Source organism: Nerophis lumbriciformis, linkage group LG04 (assembly GCF_033978685.3).
Source record: "Nerophis lumbriciformis linkage group LG04, RoL_Nlum_v2.1, whole genome shotgun sequence".
Taxonomy (NCBI): domain Eukaryota; kingdom Metazoa; phylum Chordata; class Actinopteri; order Syngnathiformes; family Syngnathidae; genus Nerophis; species Nerophis lumbriciformis.
The window spans coordinates 24,085,645-24,106,547 of record NC_084551.2 but is presented as its reverse complement, the minus strand read 5'-3'; the positions used below and the strand labels follow the sequence as shown (position 1 = coordinate 24,106,547).

Sequence of the window (20,903 nt, the reverse complement as noted above, 5' to 3'; positions counted from 1 at the left end):
GGGTACTCCGGCTTCCTCCCACCTCCAAAGACATGCACCTGGGGATAGGTTGATTGGCAACACTAAATTGGAGTGTGAATGTTGTCTGTTTATCTGTGTTGGGCCTGCGATGAGGTGGCGACTTGTCCAGGGTGTACCCCGCCTACCGCACGAATGCAGCTGAGATAGGCTCTAGCGACCCCCCCTCGACCCCAGAAGGGACAAGCGGTAGAAAATGGATGGATGGATGTAAAGCCTGTTACCACCCATCTGTTGTAGATCTTGTAAATTATTGCATTGTTGTCTTTGTAAATGGAGAATTTTGGATAAAACCCTTGCTTGGCAGTATACATATATAACGTGCACAGTTTCAGAATATGATACAACTATTCACAATCCATATACAGGTAAAAGCCAGTAAATTAGAATATTTTGAAAAACTTGATTTATTTCAGTAATTGCATTCAAAAGGTGTAATTTGTACATTGTATTTATTCATTGCACACAGACTGATGCATTCAAATGTTTATTTCATTTAATTTTGATGATTTGAAGTGGCAACAAATGAAAATCCAAAATTCCGTGTGTCACAAAATTAGAATATTGTGTAAGGGTTAAATTTTGAAGACACCTGGTGCCACAAACTAATCAGCTGATTAACTCAAAACACCTGCAAAGGGCTTTAAATGGTCTCTCAGTCCAGTTCTGAAGCCTACACAAACATGGGGAAGACTTCAGATTTGACAGCTGTCCAAAAGGCAACCATCGACACATTGCACAAGGAGGGAAAGACACAAAAGGTTATTGCTGAAGAGACTGGCTGTTCTCAGAGCTCTGTGTCCAAACACATTAATGGAGAGGCAAAGGGAAGGAAAAACTGTGGTCAGAAAAAGTGTACAAGCGATAGGGATCACCGCGCCCTGGTCAAGATTGTGAAAAAAACCCCATTCAAAAATGTGGGGGAGATTCAGAAGGAGTGGACAGCTGCTGGAGTCAGTGCTTCAAGATCCACCACCAAGAGATGCTTGAAAGACATGGGTTTCAACTGCCGCATACCTCGTGTCAAGCCACTGTTGACCAAGAAACAGCGCGAAAAGCGTCTCACCTGGGCTAAGGAAAAAAAGAGCTGGACTGCTGCTGAGTGGTCCAAAGTCATGTTTTCTGACGAAAGCAAATTTTGCATTTCCTTTGGAAATCGAGGTCCCAGAGTCTGGAGGAAGACAGGAGAGGCACAGGATCCACGTTGCCTGAAGTCTAGTGTAAAGTTTCCACCATCAGTGATGGTTTGGGGTGCCATGTCATCTGCTGGTGTCGGTCCACTCTGTTTCCTGAGATCCAGGGTCAACGCAGCCGTCTACCAGCAAGTTTTAGAGCACTTCATGCTTCCTGCTGCTGACCTGCTCTATGGAGATGGAGATTTCAAGTTCCAACAGGACTTGGCGCCTGCAAACAGCGCAAAATCTACCCGTGCCTGGTTTACGGACCATGGTATTTCTGTTCTAAATTGGCCCGCCAACTCCCCTGACCTTAGCCCCATAGAAAATCTGTGGGGTATTGTGAAAAGGAAGATGCAGAATGCCAGACCCAAAAACGCAGAAGAGTTGAAGGCCACTATCAGAGCAACCTGGGCTCTCATAACACCTGAGCAGTGCCAGAAACTCATTGACTCCATGCCACGCCGCATTAACGCAGTAATTGAGGCAAAAGGAGCTCCAACCAAGTATTGAGTATTGTACATGCTCATATTTTTCATTTTCATACTTTTCAGTTGGCCAACATTTCTAAAAATCCCTTTTTTGTATTAGCCTTAAGTAATATTCTAATTTTGTGACACACGGAATTTTGGATTTTCATTTGTTGCCACTTCAAATCATCAAAATTAAATGAAATAAACATTTGAATGCATCAGTCTGTGTGCAATGAATAAATATAATGTACAAGTTACACCTTTTGAATGCAATTACTGAAATAAATCAAGTTTTTCAAAATATTCTAATTTACTGGCTTTTTCCTGTATATTTTTCCATTTACATTCTATAATAAACGAGCTGTCAATAAATTGATAATCACTGAAATCAAATGTGAATTATTACTGACAAAAGTATGCCATGTTATCTGTGTATTGTTCAGGCGTAGAACTCTTATGTGACCGAGATGTGGACATGGCCACTCGGGTTCAGGATCTCCTGGAGTTTCTCCATGAGAAGCAGCAGGAGCTGGATGTGGTGGCTGAGCAGCACCGGCGACATTTGGAGCAGTGTGTCCAGTTGAGACACCTCCAGGCTGAGGTCAAACAGGTACATGCTCAAATATGAAGGGAGTAGGCGAAGACACACTAATCTTAAAGGTACAGATGCCCGATCCCAATGATGAGATCGGATCATGGGCAGATATCTGCATTTTTTAACTAAACAACAATCGGCTGATGAGCTGTGTCCTCGTGTTTGCATGGCTAAAGATTGTACTTGCATGAAAGGTATGCACACTCAGGGAGACACTCTTACATTTCCATATTCCTTGTTATCCACATGCAGAAGTCGCATAAATTCCAGGAAGGTGCGCGTCCTGCCAGAACACTGACTGGAATATGAGAGCAAGCTGCAACGAACGTGTCGTATATCCACATTGCAAAGCCCTTTCTAAGATACTAATCCTCACCACAGTGGTAGAAAATAAACAAAACTTATCTTAAGTAACTTTATCACTGGAGGACAAGATAGAAAGAAATGGCTAAGTATGCTACACAAACACACTGAGCGGGAGGACACAAGAAGCTAACCGCTAAAGCTTCAATGTAAAGTAGGGGTGATTGATCCAGATGTCGATACTATTATGAGTATATAAACCATACTAAAGTGATTACATCGATAGTTTTCTTTTCTTGTACTTATTATCATTACAACATACATTTTTAGTCATTTTTATTATTTTTTCACAAACTCAGTGAGTAAGTCTCTAGATTAGGAGTGGGCAAAACTTGTTGGCTCATGGGCCACATTAGCTTTTGAAATTTGACAGACGGGCCGGGCGAGCACATGATGCATTTCAAAGTATATCATATATATTGGAATTAAGAGTAAGCTTCTCAAGCATGGGCTATTTTAATCATAATACATACATTTTCAAAAATGTCAAATCAGAACATCAAAGAAACATAAAAATGGTATTAAAGGGTTAACACAGTGGTTCTTAACCTTATTGGAGGTACCGAACCCCACCAATTTCATATGCGCATTCACCGAACCCTTTAGTGAAAAAATAAATAAATAAATACATTCTAATTCAAGACAAAGTTATATGTTTTTTTTTACTGGTGCACAAAATTAACCGTGCATGAACATCCCCTTGTTCAAAGAACAAAACCAACACATGAACTCACAACAAATTACACATCTGCAAATCAGATGGAAAATTAGAGGGAACATTGTTTGGGGGTTTCCATAATACGGCGATAGGGAGAAGTTTTTATTTACACGATGAGTTGTGTGTGTCTTGACCTTCGCAGTGCAGGCTCCGCCGAACCCCTGCGGCCGGCTCACAGAACCCCTATGGTTCGATCGAACCCAGGTTAAGAACCACTGGGTTAACACTTACATTGTCTTTTAGTGGGAGCAGTGTTGTTGATCACCCTTTTCGTGTGGAAGTCTAGTATCAGTTTTGTTGTGGAAATTCTAAAAACAGATCTTTGCTCAATTCTGTTCAAATATTTGGCGGGACGGATTAAAAACACCAACGGGCCGGATGTGGCCCACGGGCCGCAGTTTGCCCATAACTGCTGTAGATAGAGGAAGGATTTGAGGGCAAAGTCCAAATGATTTAAATGGAAGCCAATAATAGTTTTTGTTTTGTTTATTTATTGTGCACTATCCACTTAATTTTGTTCCAAAAACTGTATGTAACATTCTGTAGCGCTAATTTAACACAGCATTGGATTTACATCAATACTAGCAAATTCTAAATTTAATAAGATAAGCTTTACAAAAATGTTTTTTTTTGTTTACTTTAGTTACTTGCTATAAAATGTTTGCAGATGTATGACTTATTGTCAAAGAACTCATGCTGAAAAAATCAGATCGGGATCGGATGCAGAAAATGTTGTTGGAAACATTCCTACTTAAAGGCGTTTAAGACAACTTTACACCTTTTCAGAGAGTTTGACACTTGAAAATTTGGATAAAAAAGGCTGTGTGGTTTGGCGATGTGTTACGGAGGCAGGCATTTGGGTGTTCACAAGATTTTAATAACATGTTTTTCCACAGCTTATAATAATGTCACAGCAGCTAAAAGGCTTTTCTGTCTGTACACGACCATGCACTGATGACTCACCTCTCACCAATGTTTCTCCTCTGTCTCTAGTTTTTGTATTATTCCTGATTTAGAGGCAGTGAGAAGGGTCAAGTACTGTACTGTAGTCTATGATTAGGTGTGGAGTAAGGCCATGAGAGCAGCACTATATGTTAATTAAATATTAAATATTACGTCACCATGGTAAGCTTTAGATTTCTTACTTTTCAGGAAAGGCGTTTTCTGTTCCAGCATGAGTTTGCTCCAGGGCGCAAAGCCATGTCCATAAAGGCATGCTTGGGTACATCTGGTGTGCAAAAACTTAAGAACCTTTGAATCAACCCCATCAAACACTTTTGACATGAGAGAGAGAGAGAGAGCTTGTTTGTCAGCTGTTACTGCCCAACATCACTGATCTTTGACCTCGCAAATGTTCTTCTTTGCTTTTAGGGCAAATTGTGCAGAAAACCATCCCAGTATGTTTTTCTTTTATCATCACTTCTTGTAGGTGATCAGATGTACTAAACTGACATCCATTGTGGCAAGAACGATGGAGAGAGAGAGAATATTTTGTGTTGTGTCAACATATTTGGACAATCTGAAATAATAATAATAATAGACATATTGTCTAACCCAGCAATGCAATTTTTGAGCTTCTGGATGACTTAAGGTCTGATTTGGAGCCAGCATGCAACAAAACAAATTTAAATATCTCCTATGGTACCGGTATATGGAAGAAAAAAAAACTCTTGCAATGCAGCATTTTCCTGTATCTGGATCAGTGCCGACATTTCCCAGAGTAAACTTTCGACGTGCTTTAAAATGGATTCCGTCGAACCAAGGAAAGCTGGAGGAGCGCTTCTTTGTACCCGAGAAAAGGTGTAGCAAACTGAAAATGAATGCCGCGTGTTCCACAACATTGCAAAACACCACAGACTGGAGCATGATTCCATAGTGATAGCTGGCAGTACATACAATATCCTCAGTTAAATAAGGCGGTCTGCACCACTTTTGCATTTGTAATTAATAGTGCATGCGGTCTTAGTAGATCACCTGCAACACACCTACTAATAGTATGTGCTTATGTATTGTTTACACATACTATTTAACAATTGTTATTTAGGATCTTAGTAGATCAGCCCCCCAAATAATATTGTAGACAAAGTTTTTGGAAAACTAATACAAATAAGACGGTCACAATGAACATTATGTGGATTAGAAGTAGATAGATACATTTATTCATGTGTTAAGTAAATTGTCAACATGACAAGAATGCAATGTTTATTACATCGATGGATAATAATTCAGAGCAAGGCCTTATTAGCTGCATCACAGCCAACATTCTAATTGCACCCAGATTAACACAGCAAAGCTCTCTTGATGATGCACTGGCATCACAATGACAAGAGGATCACAAATGTGATGTGGTGCTCAAGTGTGATACCGTTGTGACCCACTCTGCTACCTCTGCAGCTTTGGATTCTTCAAGATACTTTCCTTGTTAATTGTATTTACACAACACACCATTTTTGAAACTCTTCCCAATATTGCTACTGAGGTTGGAGAGGGGTTAGCTCACTCAAAGAAAGGTTTTGCAATTTAAGAGAGACGCAGGCATTTAATCTTGTGTTACATCATCGATTTTTCTGGCAGGTTTGAGTCGCATTCGGTGCATCACCCGCACAGCAGATGTGCACATTGAGTCAGTGAGAGAAAAATCATGTGTTTGTATTGTTTTGTATCTACGATGAGGTAGGGACTGGTCCAGGGTGTACACCGCCTTCTGCCCGAGTGCAGCTGGGATAGGCTCCAGCACCCCCCGCGACGCCAAAAGGGACAAGCGGTAGAAAATGAATGGGTGGATGGGTTTGTGACGTACAACTGGTGCAAACATTGATAGTATGCAAGAAAATACAGACTTCTAGGACCCTCGATGCATGGTCACATTTGCTAGACCTGCACAATTGAATGAGATCCAATCCAAGAGAGATGCCCAAAATTCTACCTCTACAAAACATTTCGAGTGATTCTGATGAAGTGTATTAAGTGAACAGTACAAGGATTATTGTGGTTATAGTTTGCAGTAGTGTTTAAATGCCTGTCGGTATGATAAAACAATACACATGCGTTTAATTATAATAAAAGATAAAATAATATAATAAAACAATATTTTATTTATACAGGCAGTATTTTGGATTGTGTACCTAATGAAGGGCCTGTGACTGTATGTTGCTGTGTGAATGTATTTCCTTCATGTATGTCTATTAACAAATAAGTGTCATTCACTAGAGATTGTATTCATGTTGCCACTTTGTGTGTGCATTTTAGGTGCTGGGTTGGATCCGGAATGGTGAGTCCATGCTGAACGCCGGGCTGATCACGGCCAGTTCATTACAAGAGGCTGAGCTGTTGCAGAAGGAGCATGAACAATTTCAACACGCAATTGAGGTAAAAACCAAGCAAAAGTACAGTATGAAGTATATTTTTGAATTGATTTTTGCCTTTTTTGTCTGCAGTTGCACATGTATGTTGTATCCATAAACAACTTTACATAGTGTACTATTTATATTTGCATTTACTCGTCCTTAGTTTAACCAGTTGTTTAAACAAACACGTTTATTTACCTCCACAGATGACAGCACTGATCTTTATGACGGTAGTTGGCAACATGAATGACATCTTGCAGCACTACTATAGGTTCTTGCATATGTTAGGTGTCCTTCATGCGGTGGCTGTCCATTTAGAAAAAGGCATATTGTTCAACTTATCTGTGGTAATTGCAGTTGAACTCAGCCAGCATCATTTGTTGACCTCTGTATATACTGTATATATATATATAATGACGCATGTTTGGAGAGGACGCTGGCGTCTCGCTTGTTCGCCGCTTCTCCTTCCTTAGCCTTAGTTTTTATGCGACTTAGTATCTTTTTTGTTTTGTTTTATTTTATATTAAGTGTGTATTAAATGACAGATGTTTCACTCACTCGCTGGCTCCACTGACTCTCCTGGCTACCATCGCCCTGCAACAACCTGCCAATACGAGCTGTTTCCCGGATTGCGGACTGCACCGCGGATAGCCCTCCTGGCTACCCGCCAACTGTCTGGTTGGCTGGCGGCTTCAGGGCTAGCCGGCAACATCAGTGTAGATCCCTGGTTAGCTGGCGGCTTCAGGGCTAGCCGATAACCAGCATCAGCAGTGCAGCTCCCTGGTTAGCTGGCGGCTAATTAGCCACCGCTCCGCAGCTGGTGGCTAACAGCTAGCCAGCCTTCAGCCACCCTGCCCTGGCAGCAACAACACGCTGCCGGCGCGGGTCCCTTCCGCAAATCACGGACCGCTGTCCCTCCACCAACTCCTCTCTCCTCTCCTCTGTCATGCTGTGGATCATCGCGTTGTGCCTGTCTCTCCATCTCTTGCCAACGATCCCAGGCTAACATCCACCACTGCCAGCATGCTACTCAAATACTCCGCTCTGCAACTCCTCAAACTCAACAAACACATCACCATACCTCCAGACACCACAGCAACCATCAAAACACACAGACTGTTTCGCCGACCCAGATACATCCACAGAAGCTCCCGTCGAAAGTTTATTTACTCCCGGACTGAACAACACTGCATCCCATCACTCTGGTCACGCAACCGATCCACCCCCAGTGGCGTCACACGTCATTACAACAACAAACCACACGTGCGCTCCGCCTATCTGCAACCGTTGACCAAAGCTCCCCCACCCATCCAACTTCACCCATCCCTCAAATTCGCTCTGCTCAATACCCGCTCACTTAATAAAAAAGGACCAATACTCAGTGAATTCATAACTGACAACAATATAGACTTTTTTAGCATAACTGAAACCTGGCAAAAACCACTGGAATACATTCACCTCAACAGAGCTACACCCCCAGGATACACCTACATGGATAAACCACGTGACGGTCCTGGTGGTGGTATAGCTACAATATACCGCCAACACTTGAAACCCACTGCTGTAACCATCACAACCCCCTCCTCCTTTGAGCACCAGTCATTCAAGCTGCCTGGCCCCAAACCCCTGGTCACTGCAATCATCTACCGCCCCCCCAAACCCAACTCTGCATTCCTTTCCGATCTCTCTGAATTTCTCACCCAACTCTGTGCCATTTCACCTTCAGTCATCCTACTGGGAGATTTCAACATTCATGTCGACTCCACCACCTGCAAAACTGCCACTGAATTTCTGGACATTCTCAACTCATTTAATATCACTCAACACGTTGACTTCCCCACCCACAAAAAAGGACACACCCTGGACTTAATTTGCACCATTGGACTCTCCATCAGCAACCTCACCAGCTTCAACCTTACAGACATCCTCTCAGACCACCTGGCCCTCACCCTGGACATAGACATCCCCACCCCCCTTATCAAGCAGCAACGCTCCATATCATACCGGAACATGAAATCAATCCACCCCCCCTCTCTTTCTGCCCTACTGACTGACACCACCTCCGATCACACCCTCACTTTGAACGCCTCCCCCACTGAACTGGTTAACAGCTACAACAGCGCACTCTCCTCCTGTCTCAATCAACTCGCCCCCATAAAAACCAAAACTGTCTCCTACACCCACACCGCCCCCTGGTACACTGACCACCTCCGTCACCTAAAAACCAAGGGCCGGCAGCTTGAACGGCTCTCAAAGAAAACCGGTCTCACTGTTCACCTGGACATCTACACACTACACCAACAGGAATACAGAGATGCCCTCAACAATGCACGCACTTCCCACTACTCCTCCGTCATACAATCCGGCAGCAACAACCCCAAGATACTCTTCTCTACCGTAAGCAAACTCCTCAAACCCATGGACACCACCACCACCTCATTCACCACCAGAAAATGTGAAGAATTTTTATCATTTTTTCAATCAAAAATCAACACCATCCACTCTGAACTGGCCGCCTCCTCTCCCACCTTCTCCACTACCCCTGATCATGCCCCCCCTTTACTCTCCAACCACCCACTCAACTTCTTCTCCGAAATCACCACAACTGACCTATCCTCCATAACTTCTGGTATGAAAGCCTCCACCTGTATCCTCGACCCAATCCCATCCACTTTAGTCATAGCCTGCCTCCCCTCACTCTCACCTCTCATCACCACTATAATTAACTCCTCCCTATCCACTGGCTCTGTCCCTCCTGCCCTCAAGCTGGCTGCCATCACCCCCATTCTCAAGAAACCCGGTCTCGACCCCAACTCCCCCAACAACTACAGGCCCATCTCCAACCTCCCCTTCCTCTCTAAAATTCTTGAACGTGCAGTTGCCTCCCAAATCAAATCCCACCTTCACCACAATAACCTATACGAAAAGTTCCAATCCGGCTTCCGCTCACTCCACAGCACAGAAACTGCCCTCCTCAAGGTCACCAATGACATCCTCCTCTCCGCCGACTCTGGTTCCCTCTCCATCCTCATCCTCCTCGACCTCAGTTCTGCCTTCGACACCATCAACCACTCCATCCTCCTAACACGCCTCCACTCCTCCCTTGGTTTATCCGGCACTGCCCTCTCCTGGATGAAATCCTACCTCTCTGACCGTCAGCAATTCATCTCAACCAACAACTGCACCTCCTCCACTGCCCCAGTCACCCACGGCGTCCCCCAGGGCTCAGTACTTGGCCCCCTACTCTTCACCATCTACCTCCTACCCCTCGGTCAGATCCTCCGACACCACGGCCTTCAATTTCACTGCTATGCCGACGACACACAACTATACATTTCCACCACGACCATCACCACAGCCACCCACTCCACCCTCACCACCTGCCTCACAGACATAAAAACCTGGATGCAAAAAAACTTTCTAAAACTCAACTGCAACAAATCTGAAATAATTATCATTGGCCCCGACTCCCTCACTCGCTCCACTCAGGACTTTTCATTAAACATCGACGGCTCCCTTGTCACTACCTCCACCCACATCCGCAATCTAGGTGTAATTTTCGACCCTACTCTTTCACTCCTCCCCCACGTAAACCACATCACCAAAACTGCATTCTTCCACCTCAGAAACATTGCCCGTCTCCGGCCCTCCCTCACATCCTCTGCTGCCGAAACCCTCATCCACGCCTTCATCTCATCCCGGCTAGACTACTGCAACAGCATCCTCTACGGCATCACCTCCAAAACCCTCAACAAACTGCAATACGTCCAGAACTCTGCTGCCCGCCTGCTCACCGGAACCCACTCCAGAGAGCACATCACACCTGTCCTTCATGACCTCCACTGGCTGCCTGTCAAATACAGAATCACCTTTAAAATACTCCTCACCACCTATAAGGCACTCCATAACCTGGCACCACCCTACCTCTCTGACCTCCTCCAGCCACACGTCCCATCCCGTTCCCTCAGGTCTAGTGATGCCGGCCTCCTTGAGGTCCCCAAGACCAGGCGCCGAACCTGGGGCGACAGGGCCTTCTCCGTGGCTGCCCCCTCTCTCTGGAACGCTCTCCCCAGGCACATCAGAGATGCCCCCTCCCTCCCTACCTTCAAAGCCACCCTAAAAACTCACCTCTTCACATTAGCCTTTCCAAACTGGCCCTGCCCTAGGTGTCTCTTATTTATTTATTTATTTTTATGTTTATTTATTTATTTTTTCTAATAAAGTTGTTTTTATCGTCCCCCCCACACACACACATGTAAAGCGACTTTGGGTATTTAGAAAAGCGCTATATAAATCCCAGGTATTATTATTATATATATATATATATATATATATATATATATATATATATATATATATATATATATATATATATATATATATATATATATATCGTATATTAGGGTTGTCAAGTGATACATTTTTTAAATCAAATTAATCGTTATTATCGCGTTAACTATGACAGCTCAAGTAAAAATTAAGTGCACATTTTGAAAGTCTCTGCAGTTTGCAATAGGTACAGTTACTAATCGATAATGTAGAAAACACACGTGATGCTTTTATTTGTGTAGCACAGTTGGTTCATCCTTGCTGTAATTTTGCCTCTTCAAGGCATTGTACACTGAATCAGCTGTGGTGATAAGTATGATAAGAATCTTCGTGCAGGACTTGGTCTTCACAGATGTTAGTTAGTTTACATGCGATGGCTGTCCGTTTAGCAAAGGCACATGTTTAACATAATTGTGGTATATATATACTGTGTATATATATATATATATATATATATATATATATATATATATGTATATGTGTATATATATATATATATATATATATGTATATATATATACATATATATATATATATATATACATATATATATATATATGTATGTATGTATATATATATATATATACATACATATATATATATATATATATATATGTATGTATGTATATATATATATATATATATATATATATGTATGTATGTATGTATGTATGTATATATATATATATATATATATATATATATATATGTATATATATATGTATATATATATATGTATATATATATACATATATATATGTATATGTATATATATATATATATGTATATATATATATATATGTATGTGTGTATATATATATATACATACATATTAGTGAGTCATATATATTATATATATATCTACGGTAATGCATTAACGCGTGTGTGTGTGTGTACATAGCCCTTCGTTTACCGCGGTCAATTAGTTCTGGACTATCTGCAAACAAATTTCCGCAACATAGAAATCATTAATTATAAATCGAATGTTTTCATAACTCAAGCATGAAAAAACATTTTACTACCTTCTAAATATGTTTATGAACATTATTTGAGCCCTCTAGACATGCAATATCACCCTTTAGTAACCCTTACACTCTTTTAATCCAATATAGGACAGTTTCCTGAGGCTTAGCCAATCAGTGGCTACGATACTCAGCAGTGCACTCTGATTGTTATGGTCTCCTCTCGTGGCCAATGCTATTGTAGTAATTATGTGTTTTATTTTTAGTTCATTGGGCCATTTCAATGCTTCAACATGTTATAGAATTAGCTTTAATAAAAACTGGCAAGGGATGACTGTCACCAGAACAAATTAAATAAGTTTTCCCAAAAAATCAAGAGATATTGATATCAGAACAATGATAGGCCAAAGTTGATTCCAGGAAGACAACCACTGGAACGGGTGCTAATGGGGATGAACAAAAAACAGGCTGTTTTCATAATTAATAAATAAATAGTACTTTCCTTTCCATCATATTTGAATTGGGAGTAATTAAATAACACTTTTTTTTAGCGTCACACACCTAACATTTTCCTCCTATATCCCCTGTAGAAAACCCATCAGAGTGCACTTCAGGTGCAGCAAAAGGCTGAGGCTCTTCTTCAGGCCAACCATTATGACATGGATATGATCCGCGACTGTGCAGAGAAGGTCTGTCCTTCTTACACTTTTATTGCCAGAGAAACATTCCGGCTGACAACGTGCTTAATTGTGCACTTTTGACTTGAAGGTGGCAGACCACTGGCAGCAGCTGATGCTGAAGATGGAGGACAGACTCAAGCTGGTTAATGCTTCTGTGGCCTTCTATAAGACCTCTGAACAGGTGAGTGTGTGTTAGTGCATGTGTCTGTCGATGCCAACCCACCCACGTGTTAACAGATGCTTAAGGATGTTACACAATCTCATGGAGGGAGTATGAAATGAGATGATGGAAATGGATTATGAGAATTAATTTTTGAGCGTTAAGAGGCACGCAAAGCCTCTATCTGCAGAGTCAGATTTATGAGGATTTACCGGTATGTACTTCATGCACATCTCAGGTGTGCAGTGTGTTGGAAAGCTTGGAACAGGAGTACAAGAGAGAAGAGGACTGGTGTGGTGGTGCTGATAAACTGGGCCCCAACAGCGAGTCGGATCATGTCACCCCCATGGTCAGCAAACATCTGGAGCAGAAAGAAGCTTTTCTCAAGGTGAGAAGGGTTCACAATCTGTTATTAACAAATAAGTGACATCATGCTGTGTATTTATTTTAGCCACTACTACAGTATTTAAAGTAGTGTTGTGTAAGTGAGTCAGTCTCTTATCTTTAGGCCTGCACGTTGGCCAGACGCAATGCTGATGTCTTCCTCAAGTACCTGCACAGAAACAGTGTTAACATGCCTGGAATGTTGTCCCACGTCAAAGCTCCAGAGACTCAGGTCAAAAGTAAGTTGACACACTAGTTTACTTTTCTTCAGTGGATTTATTCACAACAAATGTTGCTGTTTTTATACATTTACTAAAAGCTGAAAATAAATGTTTACAGGCCATTATTAATACAATCGATAATCTGTACAATTCCAGTAGGAATTGCGTGTGAATGCCCCAATGCTGAAGATGAATTGAAATGCTGAAAGAAGGCAGAATTAATTTAGAAAAAAATTTGGTAACACTTTAGTATAGGGAACACATATTCACCATTAATTAGTTGCTTATTAACATGCAAATTAGTAACATATTGGCTCTTAATTAGTCATTATTAAGTACTTATTAATGCCTTATTCTGCATGGCCTTATTATACAACCAGTAAGCCATTAGACTTAGACTTAGACTTAGACTTCCTTTTTATTGTCATTCAAATTTGAACTTTACAGCACAGATAAGAATGAATTTTCGTTACATAAGCTCATGGTAGTGCAGGATAAATAAGCAATAAGGTGCATATATAAATAAATAAATATATATAAATAATATAATATATATATATATATATATAACATAAATAAATAAATATAAATATATATAAATAAATAAATAGATTACTGTACAGATAAATATATTGCACTTTTTCACATGCGTCCACGTTTATGGATGTATGTTATATTGTCTTTTTTATTCCAGCGAGTTAATCCATTTTGGGGGGAGTTGAGGGGATAATTTAATTATGATGCGTTCAAGAGTCTTACGGCCTGAGGGAAGAAACTGTTACAGAACCTGGAGGTTCTGCTTCGGAGGCTGCGGAACCTCCTTCTAGAGTCCAGCAGTGAAAACAGTCCTTGGTGGGGGTGGGAGGAGTCTTTGCAGATTTTCTGAGCCCTGGTCAGGCAGCGGCTTTTTGCGATCTCCTAGATAGGAAGAAGAGGAGTCCTGATGATCTTTTCTGCCATCCTCACCACTCTCTGGAGAGACTTCCAGTCTGAGGCATTGCAGGCTCCAGTCCAGACAGAGATGCTGTTGGTCAGCAGGCTCTCTATAGTGCCTCTGTAGAATTAACTTTAACCATTAACTAAGAGTCTTCCCTCAATAACCTCAAAATGTATTGCTTATTAGTAACCCTAACCCTTATATGTTCCCCTAGTGTCCATATAACTCTAAATTAAGTCTTTGTTACTTTAATAAGCAACTAATTAATGGTGAGTATGTTCCCCATACTAAAGTGTTACCAAAATTTTTTAATTTGAATGTACAGTACGAATGGTTTGAATATTGGAGAACTACAGCTCAACTGGAATGCTAGTGTAATGTAGAATGAATTGTAAAAACGGTTTGACACTCAAATGGTTTAAATCTTGAAGATCGGAAACTGTACTGAAACCTTGTATGAATAAAGAAACGTTAAATGTATTTTGTAGTAGACTATAAGACTCATAGGTGTACAGCTGCATAATTACCTAAAAAAGTGGTATACACTCCGACCTTCCGGGATTTGAATCCGAAGTCAACGGTGTGAGAGGCAAGTATTTATCTACTGAGGTCTACAACCTGACGGTCAATCTGGTGTCCAACTTTGGCTCCGAAAGGGAGGGATGCAACTGTTGAAAATGACGTGCTGCAACAGTGCTATGTTTTCAGCTAATTGTGGGGATGAATCAATTTGTTTAAGTTAAAATATGTAACCTGATTGTATGAAACATTTACTTTTAAAGAAGCTAACATTTACTGAAAAGTTGAAACCATAACTTACGTTGATAGGGGAAATAAAGACACCCCTGTCTAAATGATGACACTATGTGCTTGAATCCGTAAGTCAACCTACATGACATGACAGCATCACAACCCATGTCACTGGTGGATCCTCTACTCCAAACGACGAGTTTGGCTATGTGAATCTAAAACTTCTTTCCAGGGATTGAAGCTTCACAAGTATGTTGCATAAAAAGTCATTGAATAAATTGATAGTTTTAAGGAACATTTAAAAAATCAGCAATATAATGCGTATAGGATACAGAAGTGACTTATCAATGAAATACAAAGAATGCTGCCACTGTGTACTTTTAATACACAGTGGGGGACGGCGTGGTGCGGTTGGAAGAGTGGCCGTGCCAGCAACCTGAGGGTTCCTGGTTCAATCCCCACCTTCTACCAACCTAGTCGCGTCCGTTGTGTCCTTGAGCAAGACACTTCACCCTTGCTCCTGATGGGTCGTGGTTAGGGCCTTGCATGGCAGCTACCGCCATCAGTGTGTAAATGTGTGTGTAAATGGGTGAATGTGGAAATAGTGTCAAAAGCGCTTTGAGTACCTTGAAGGTAGAAAAGCGCTATACAAGTATAACCCATTTACCATTTACCATGTCAATTCCTTGTGGCACAATTACAGTGGATTCTCAGGGTTCCAAACAATGAATTAATGAACAATGCTTTTCAAACTTTTTCCTCTTTAAAGGGGAACGTTATCACAATTTCAGAAGGGTTAAAACCATTAAAAATCAGTTCCCAGTGGCTTATTTTATTTTTCGAAGTTTTTTTCAAAATTTTACCCATCACACAATATCCCTAAAAAAAGCTTCAAAGTGCCTGATTTTAACCATCGTTATATACACCCGTTCATTTTCCTTTGACGTCACACAGTGATGCCAATACAAACAAACATGGCGCATAGAACAGCAAGATATAGCGACATTAGCTCGTATTCAGACTCGGATTTCAGCGGCTTAAGCGATTCAACAGATTACGCGTGTATTGAAACGGATGGTTGTAGTGTGGAGGCAGGATAACGAAAACGAAATTGAAGAAGAAACTGAAGCTATTGAGCCATATCGGTTTGAACCGTATGCAAGCGAAACCGACGAAAACGACACGACAGCCAGCGACACGGGAGAAAGCGAGGACGAATTCGGCGATCGCCTTCTAACCAACGATTGGTATGTGTTTGTTTGGCATTAAAGGAAACTAACAACTATGAAATACATTTGGCGACAACATGCACTTTGAGAGTGCAGACAGCCCATTTCAGGCGCACTAAGAACATATATTTTTCCACGATTTCAGCACTCAGGTTAACTATACCTAAATAGACACAAAATACTGACATACCCTCATCCGCTCTCTTTTCCTGAAAGCTGATCCGTCCAGTTTTGGAGTTGATGTCAGCATCTGCTTTGAGTGTCGCAGGATATCCACACATTCTTGCCATCTCTGTCGTAGCATAGCTTTCGTCGGTAAAGTGTGCGGAACAAACGACTGACCATTTCGTCAGCTTTCCCCACACCCTCGTATTTTGAACAAATTTCGTCCAATTTCTTGCCACTTTCGCATCTTTGGGCCACTGGTGCAACTTGAATCCATCCCTGTTCGTGTTAGTACACCCTCCGACAACACACCGACGAAAGTGAGAAAATGGCAGATTGTTTCCCGATGTGACGTCACGTTGTGACGTCATCGCTCCGAGAGCGAATAATAGAAAGGCGTTTAATTCGCCAAAATTCACCCATTTAGAGTTCGGAAATCGGTTAAAAAAATATATGGTCTTTTTTCTGCAACATCAAGGTATATATTGACGCTTACATAGGTCTGGTGATAATGTTCCCCTTTAAAGTACAGTGGAACATCCATTTACAAACGTGTAGTTGGTTCCTGAACAGGGTTCGTAAATAGAAAAGTTTGTTTATTAAAGCAAATGTTTCCATAAAAAACAATTTTAACATGAATATTCGGTTTCAGCCTTGACAAAACTCCATATTTTAGTAAAAAGTGTGTACACTTTAAACACAATATAAAGCGCTATACAGTAATGAATGTCAAACAAACATACGGGGTTGATGAATTAACTTTCTATTGCATAAGAGCCAAAAAAAACCATGAGCTGAACTTTTGTCGCCCTGCCAATACACACACACACACACCCGCACACACACACACACACTGTCATTAGCCCTGTTGTACACTCACACTTTAAAATCTATTTTTTATCTGTAACAGCCAGGTTAATAGAATGATTAGGAATTAAAAAAAAAAAAAAACACTTTACCTCGTCGGTTAATCTTTGCATGCAGCAGAAGGGAGGAGGAGGTCGGGATAGGCAGTGTTAAAAACGTGGATACTAGCTGAATGTTTCAAACCACACAGCGCTTGTCCATTACTTTCTTTGGACTCATATTGAGCTAGCGAAACTACATACATGTTATATAAAAGCTAAAAAAAAAAAAAAAGCAGTTACACGATAGCTAACAGCAGCACTATGCCCGCCCGCAATGGATGTGCTGCTGGTGTTGCGTCACATTTGGCTGTTTCCTTGAAAAACAAACTACCAGTAGCTTTCTCACGCTGTAATTGTCTACAAGCTTACTGTCCGTTATTATACAATGTGAACTTTCCCACGCTGTAATTGTCTACATGCTTACTGGTCAAAAGATATGTTGAAAGAAACGTAATTTAAAATCACTAGTTACACTAGTTGTACGCGAGGCACACGAGGCAGTTGCTTTTTTTTCGAGCTTTTGATGAGTATTAACATACAATGTGAGCTTTCTCACTCTGTGATTGTCTATATGTATATTGTCATATGCATGTGTGCGCATGCTCCATAGCGTTGGGGAGCAGACATCGACAGAACACCGGGTACAAAAAGGCTGCGTTGCAGGAACACAATAGGTGAATCAAACGATGGTATATGGAAACAAGGTTCGTATAACATAGCACATTTATATGTGGTCTGTGCTTTTGTAAATGGAAAAGCTCGTATAATGAGGTGTTCGTAAATCAAGATTCCAATTGAATAAAAACTGTTATAAACCGTTCCAGAGTTGAGCTTTCACAATCCCAGAACTTTTACAGACCATGCAGGTTATGTTTAAAAAAAATATTCAGGATAATTATTGTTAAAATAGTATGGAAGTAACTAAGTTGCTTAGATAAAATCCGCTATTTGTTAACTCGTGGACATACAGTATGTACGTATGTTGTTTTTTTTAATTTATGTCTCATTCTGCATGGTTTTGTCACTGAACGGTTAGCGTTTCAAAGAGCCACTGTAAAAGTTTAGAATGCTCCTGCATATTAATAATCAGTGTTCTCTTTTTTTCCTACTAGATATCTTGAATGAGTTGCTGCAGAGAGAAAACAGAGTGCTCCACTTCTGGACCATGAGAAAGCGAAGGCTGGATCAGTGCCAGCAATATGTAGTGTTTGAACGCAGCGCCAAGCAGGTGTGTGTTTGTTCTGAATGTGTGCAAGCATCCAAAGAGAAACTGCACTTTTGGGGGGATTCTGCCTATCATTCACAATCATTATGACGACATATATTTTTTTAATGCATTCTAACTCGTAAATAAATGTAAATAAAAGTCCTCTTACAACGGAGTCAATGGGTATTTACAGCGGCGCCGTGATCACAATCTTGTGTTTCTGTATTGATATTATCCAGTGGGAAGATGCTTCCTCGCTTCCTTGCTTGTGGAAGTTTATTGTAGATCAAAAATCATGCCTCTCACCTGAACACTAGAAGGATGAGGACGTATTCCGACATGTCGGTACACTTTGACAGCTAATTTAGACCCGGAAATGTCGAGAACGACACGAAAAGACGCTTGGTTTCTCCCACTTTTCTGTGCGAGGATTTTGAGTCATTCTTCATATAAACGGGAATATAACAAGATGCTATCAGTCAGCATCCTAATGACAGCAGACCTTGTACTGTAAGAGATGTTTTATTATGATTGTTGGCTCTCATGAATTCTGCAGTTAGTTTTTTCAACATCAGTGATGTTGAAAAAAGCAAACATCATGATGCGTTTTGGAAATGAATGTGCCGCGTATGCTTAAAATGAGCAAAATACGTAAATATTAAATGTTATTATAAATGTGCCCATTACTACATTACATATATACTTGTAGTATGTATATAAAACCTTATTGGAGGTATTTGGATGTTTTTTTAATACAATCGAGCGACTCCTATAGGCTCCATTGTAAGTGAACTTTAGATCACATTTATTTACTATTTAGATTGCATAAAAAAAGGAAAACATACGTGTTCTTCTTTTACATAAAGATTGTGAATGATAGGCAACATACCCCCAAAAAAGTGCAGTTACCCTTTAAGCGAGTTTTCTGGTTTAGTCACCTCCCACTTAAAAAGCATTGTCTGACTCAGCAGAACATGACATTGTGTTCTCACTGAATAACGTTGATAAAACAGGTCTTCTACATCTATTGGATCGTTATGTTGACCTTTCTCAGCGCGCATGCAGCCGCCATCTTATTTTGTCTCTCTTTTAGAATTCAGTATTGTTTTTGTTTTCGCTGTAATGATATGTGTCTTATTCAGGAAGCAGCGTAAGATGGTAGACATTTTAAACAATGACAGTCTTGAAGAAGGCTATGATTACATGGCCCTGAAACTGCACACGCTATGTTTATCACATCCTTTATTTAGTCCTGCAGGCAATGCAGAAAACTGGAGCCGCGAGAGTTTTTATTATTATGTTAATAGGTTGAATTACGTAATCGAACACCACTCAAACTAAAAATGCACAGAATATTTTTTCATTAAAGAAGATTTATTTTTTTCCATCTGGTTGAATTCAATCATGTTGTCAGAGCACCACTTCAACTGTTGGACACATAGCTCCCTCTTGTGGTGTTTAGGTGACACAGCATAAACAAACAAAATCCCATCGTCACCTCCCACTCACTGCATGCTAAAATCCTGTCTCTTTTTGTATTGTAATTGTGAAATGTGATATATTATTGTTTTAAGAAAATATACTAAAGAATGTGTCCAATGATAAAACAGGAAAGCATACTAACCTGTGATTGGGGGTTTTGCACAGGCACTGGAGTGGATCCATGACACAGGGGAGTTTTACCTGTCCACTCACACATCCACCGGCTCCAGCATTCACCACACACAGGAGCTGCTGAAAGAGCACGAAGACTTCCAAATCACAGCTAAGGTGTTTTCCAATTACACTCATGTATATATGTGACTATGGGTTTTTATGGCTATGTTCACACTGCAGGTCATCCATCCATCCATTTTCTACCGCTTGTCCCTTATGGGGTTGCGGGGGGTGCTGTAGCAATTCATTTACATTACTTGTGTAACACGCCAGGGACTATAGGACTGACTGCAGCCTAGTGAGTATTGTAATACGCTCGTCCCTCGCCACATTTTGCTTTGAAGTTTGCGGCTTGTGAAGGTGACTATGTGGGTGTTATATAATGTCTAGAGGGCTCTCATAATGTTAAAAAACTATTTTGAAAGACTTAAACAGGCTTTTTATGCTCCAGCTATAAGAAAATATGAAGTTTATAGTTAATAATTCCTACTTCGCGAAAATGTATTTGCCGTATTTTTCGGAGTATAAGTCGCTCCGGAGTATAAGTCACACCGGCTGAAAATGCATAACAAAGAAGGAAAAACAACATATATAAGTCGCACTGGAGTATAAGTCGCATTTTTTGG

At 40.8% G+C, this 20,903-nt stretch overlaps 1 protein-coding gene across 2 annotated transcripts in view; it reads left to right on the top strand.

The window, feature by feature from the left end:
• Window positions 1–20,903, top strand: part of triob (trio Rho guanine nucleotide exchange factor b) — a 237,165-nt gene that overhangs the window by 150,441 nt on the left and 65,821 nt on the right. For both annotated transcript variants that reach the window (XM_061951061.1, XM_061951063.1), the window contains exons 17-24: window positions 2,110–2,276; window positions 6,592–6,711; window positions 12,571–12,669; window positions 12,749–12,841; window positions 13,059–13,208; window positions 13,329–13,443; window positions 18,527–18,642; window positions 20,269–20,391. In XM_061951061.1, the coding sequence (XP_061807045.1) occupies window positions 2,110–2,276; window positions 6,592–6,711; window positions 12,571–12,669; window positions 12,749–12,841; window positions 13,059–13,208; window positions 13,329–13,443; window positions 18,527–18,642; window positions 20,269–20,391 (983 nt within the window). The remainder of the gene's footprint in view (window positions 1–2,109; window positions 2,277–6,591; window positions 6,712–12,570; window positions 12,670–12,748; window positions 12,842–13,058; window positions 13,209–13,328; window positions 13,444–18,526; window positions 18,643–20,268; window positions 20,392–20,903) is intronic.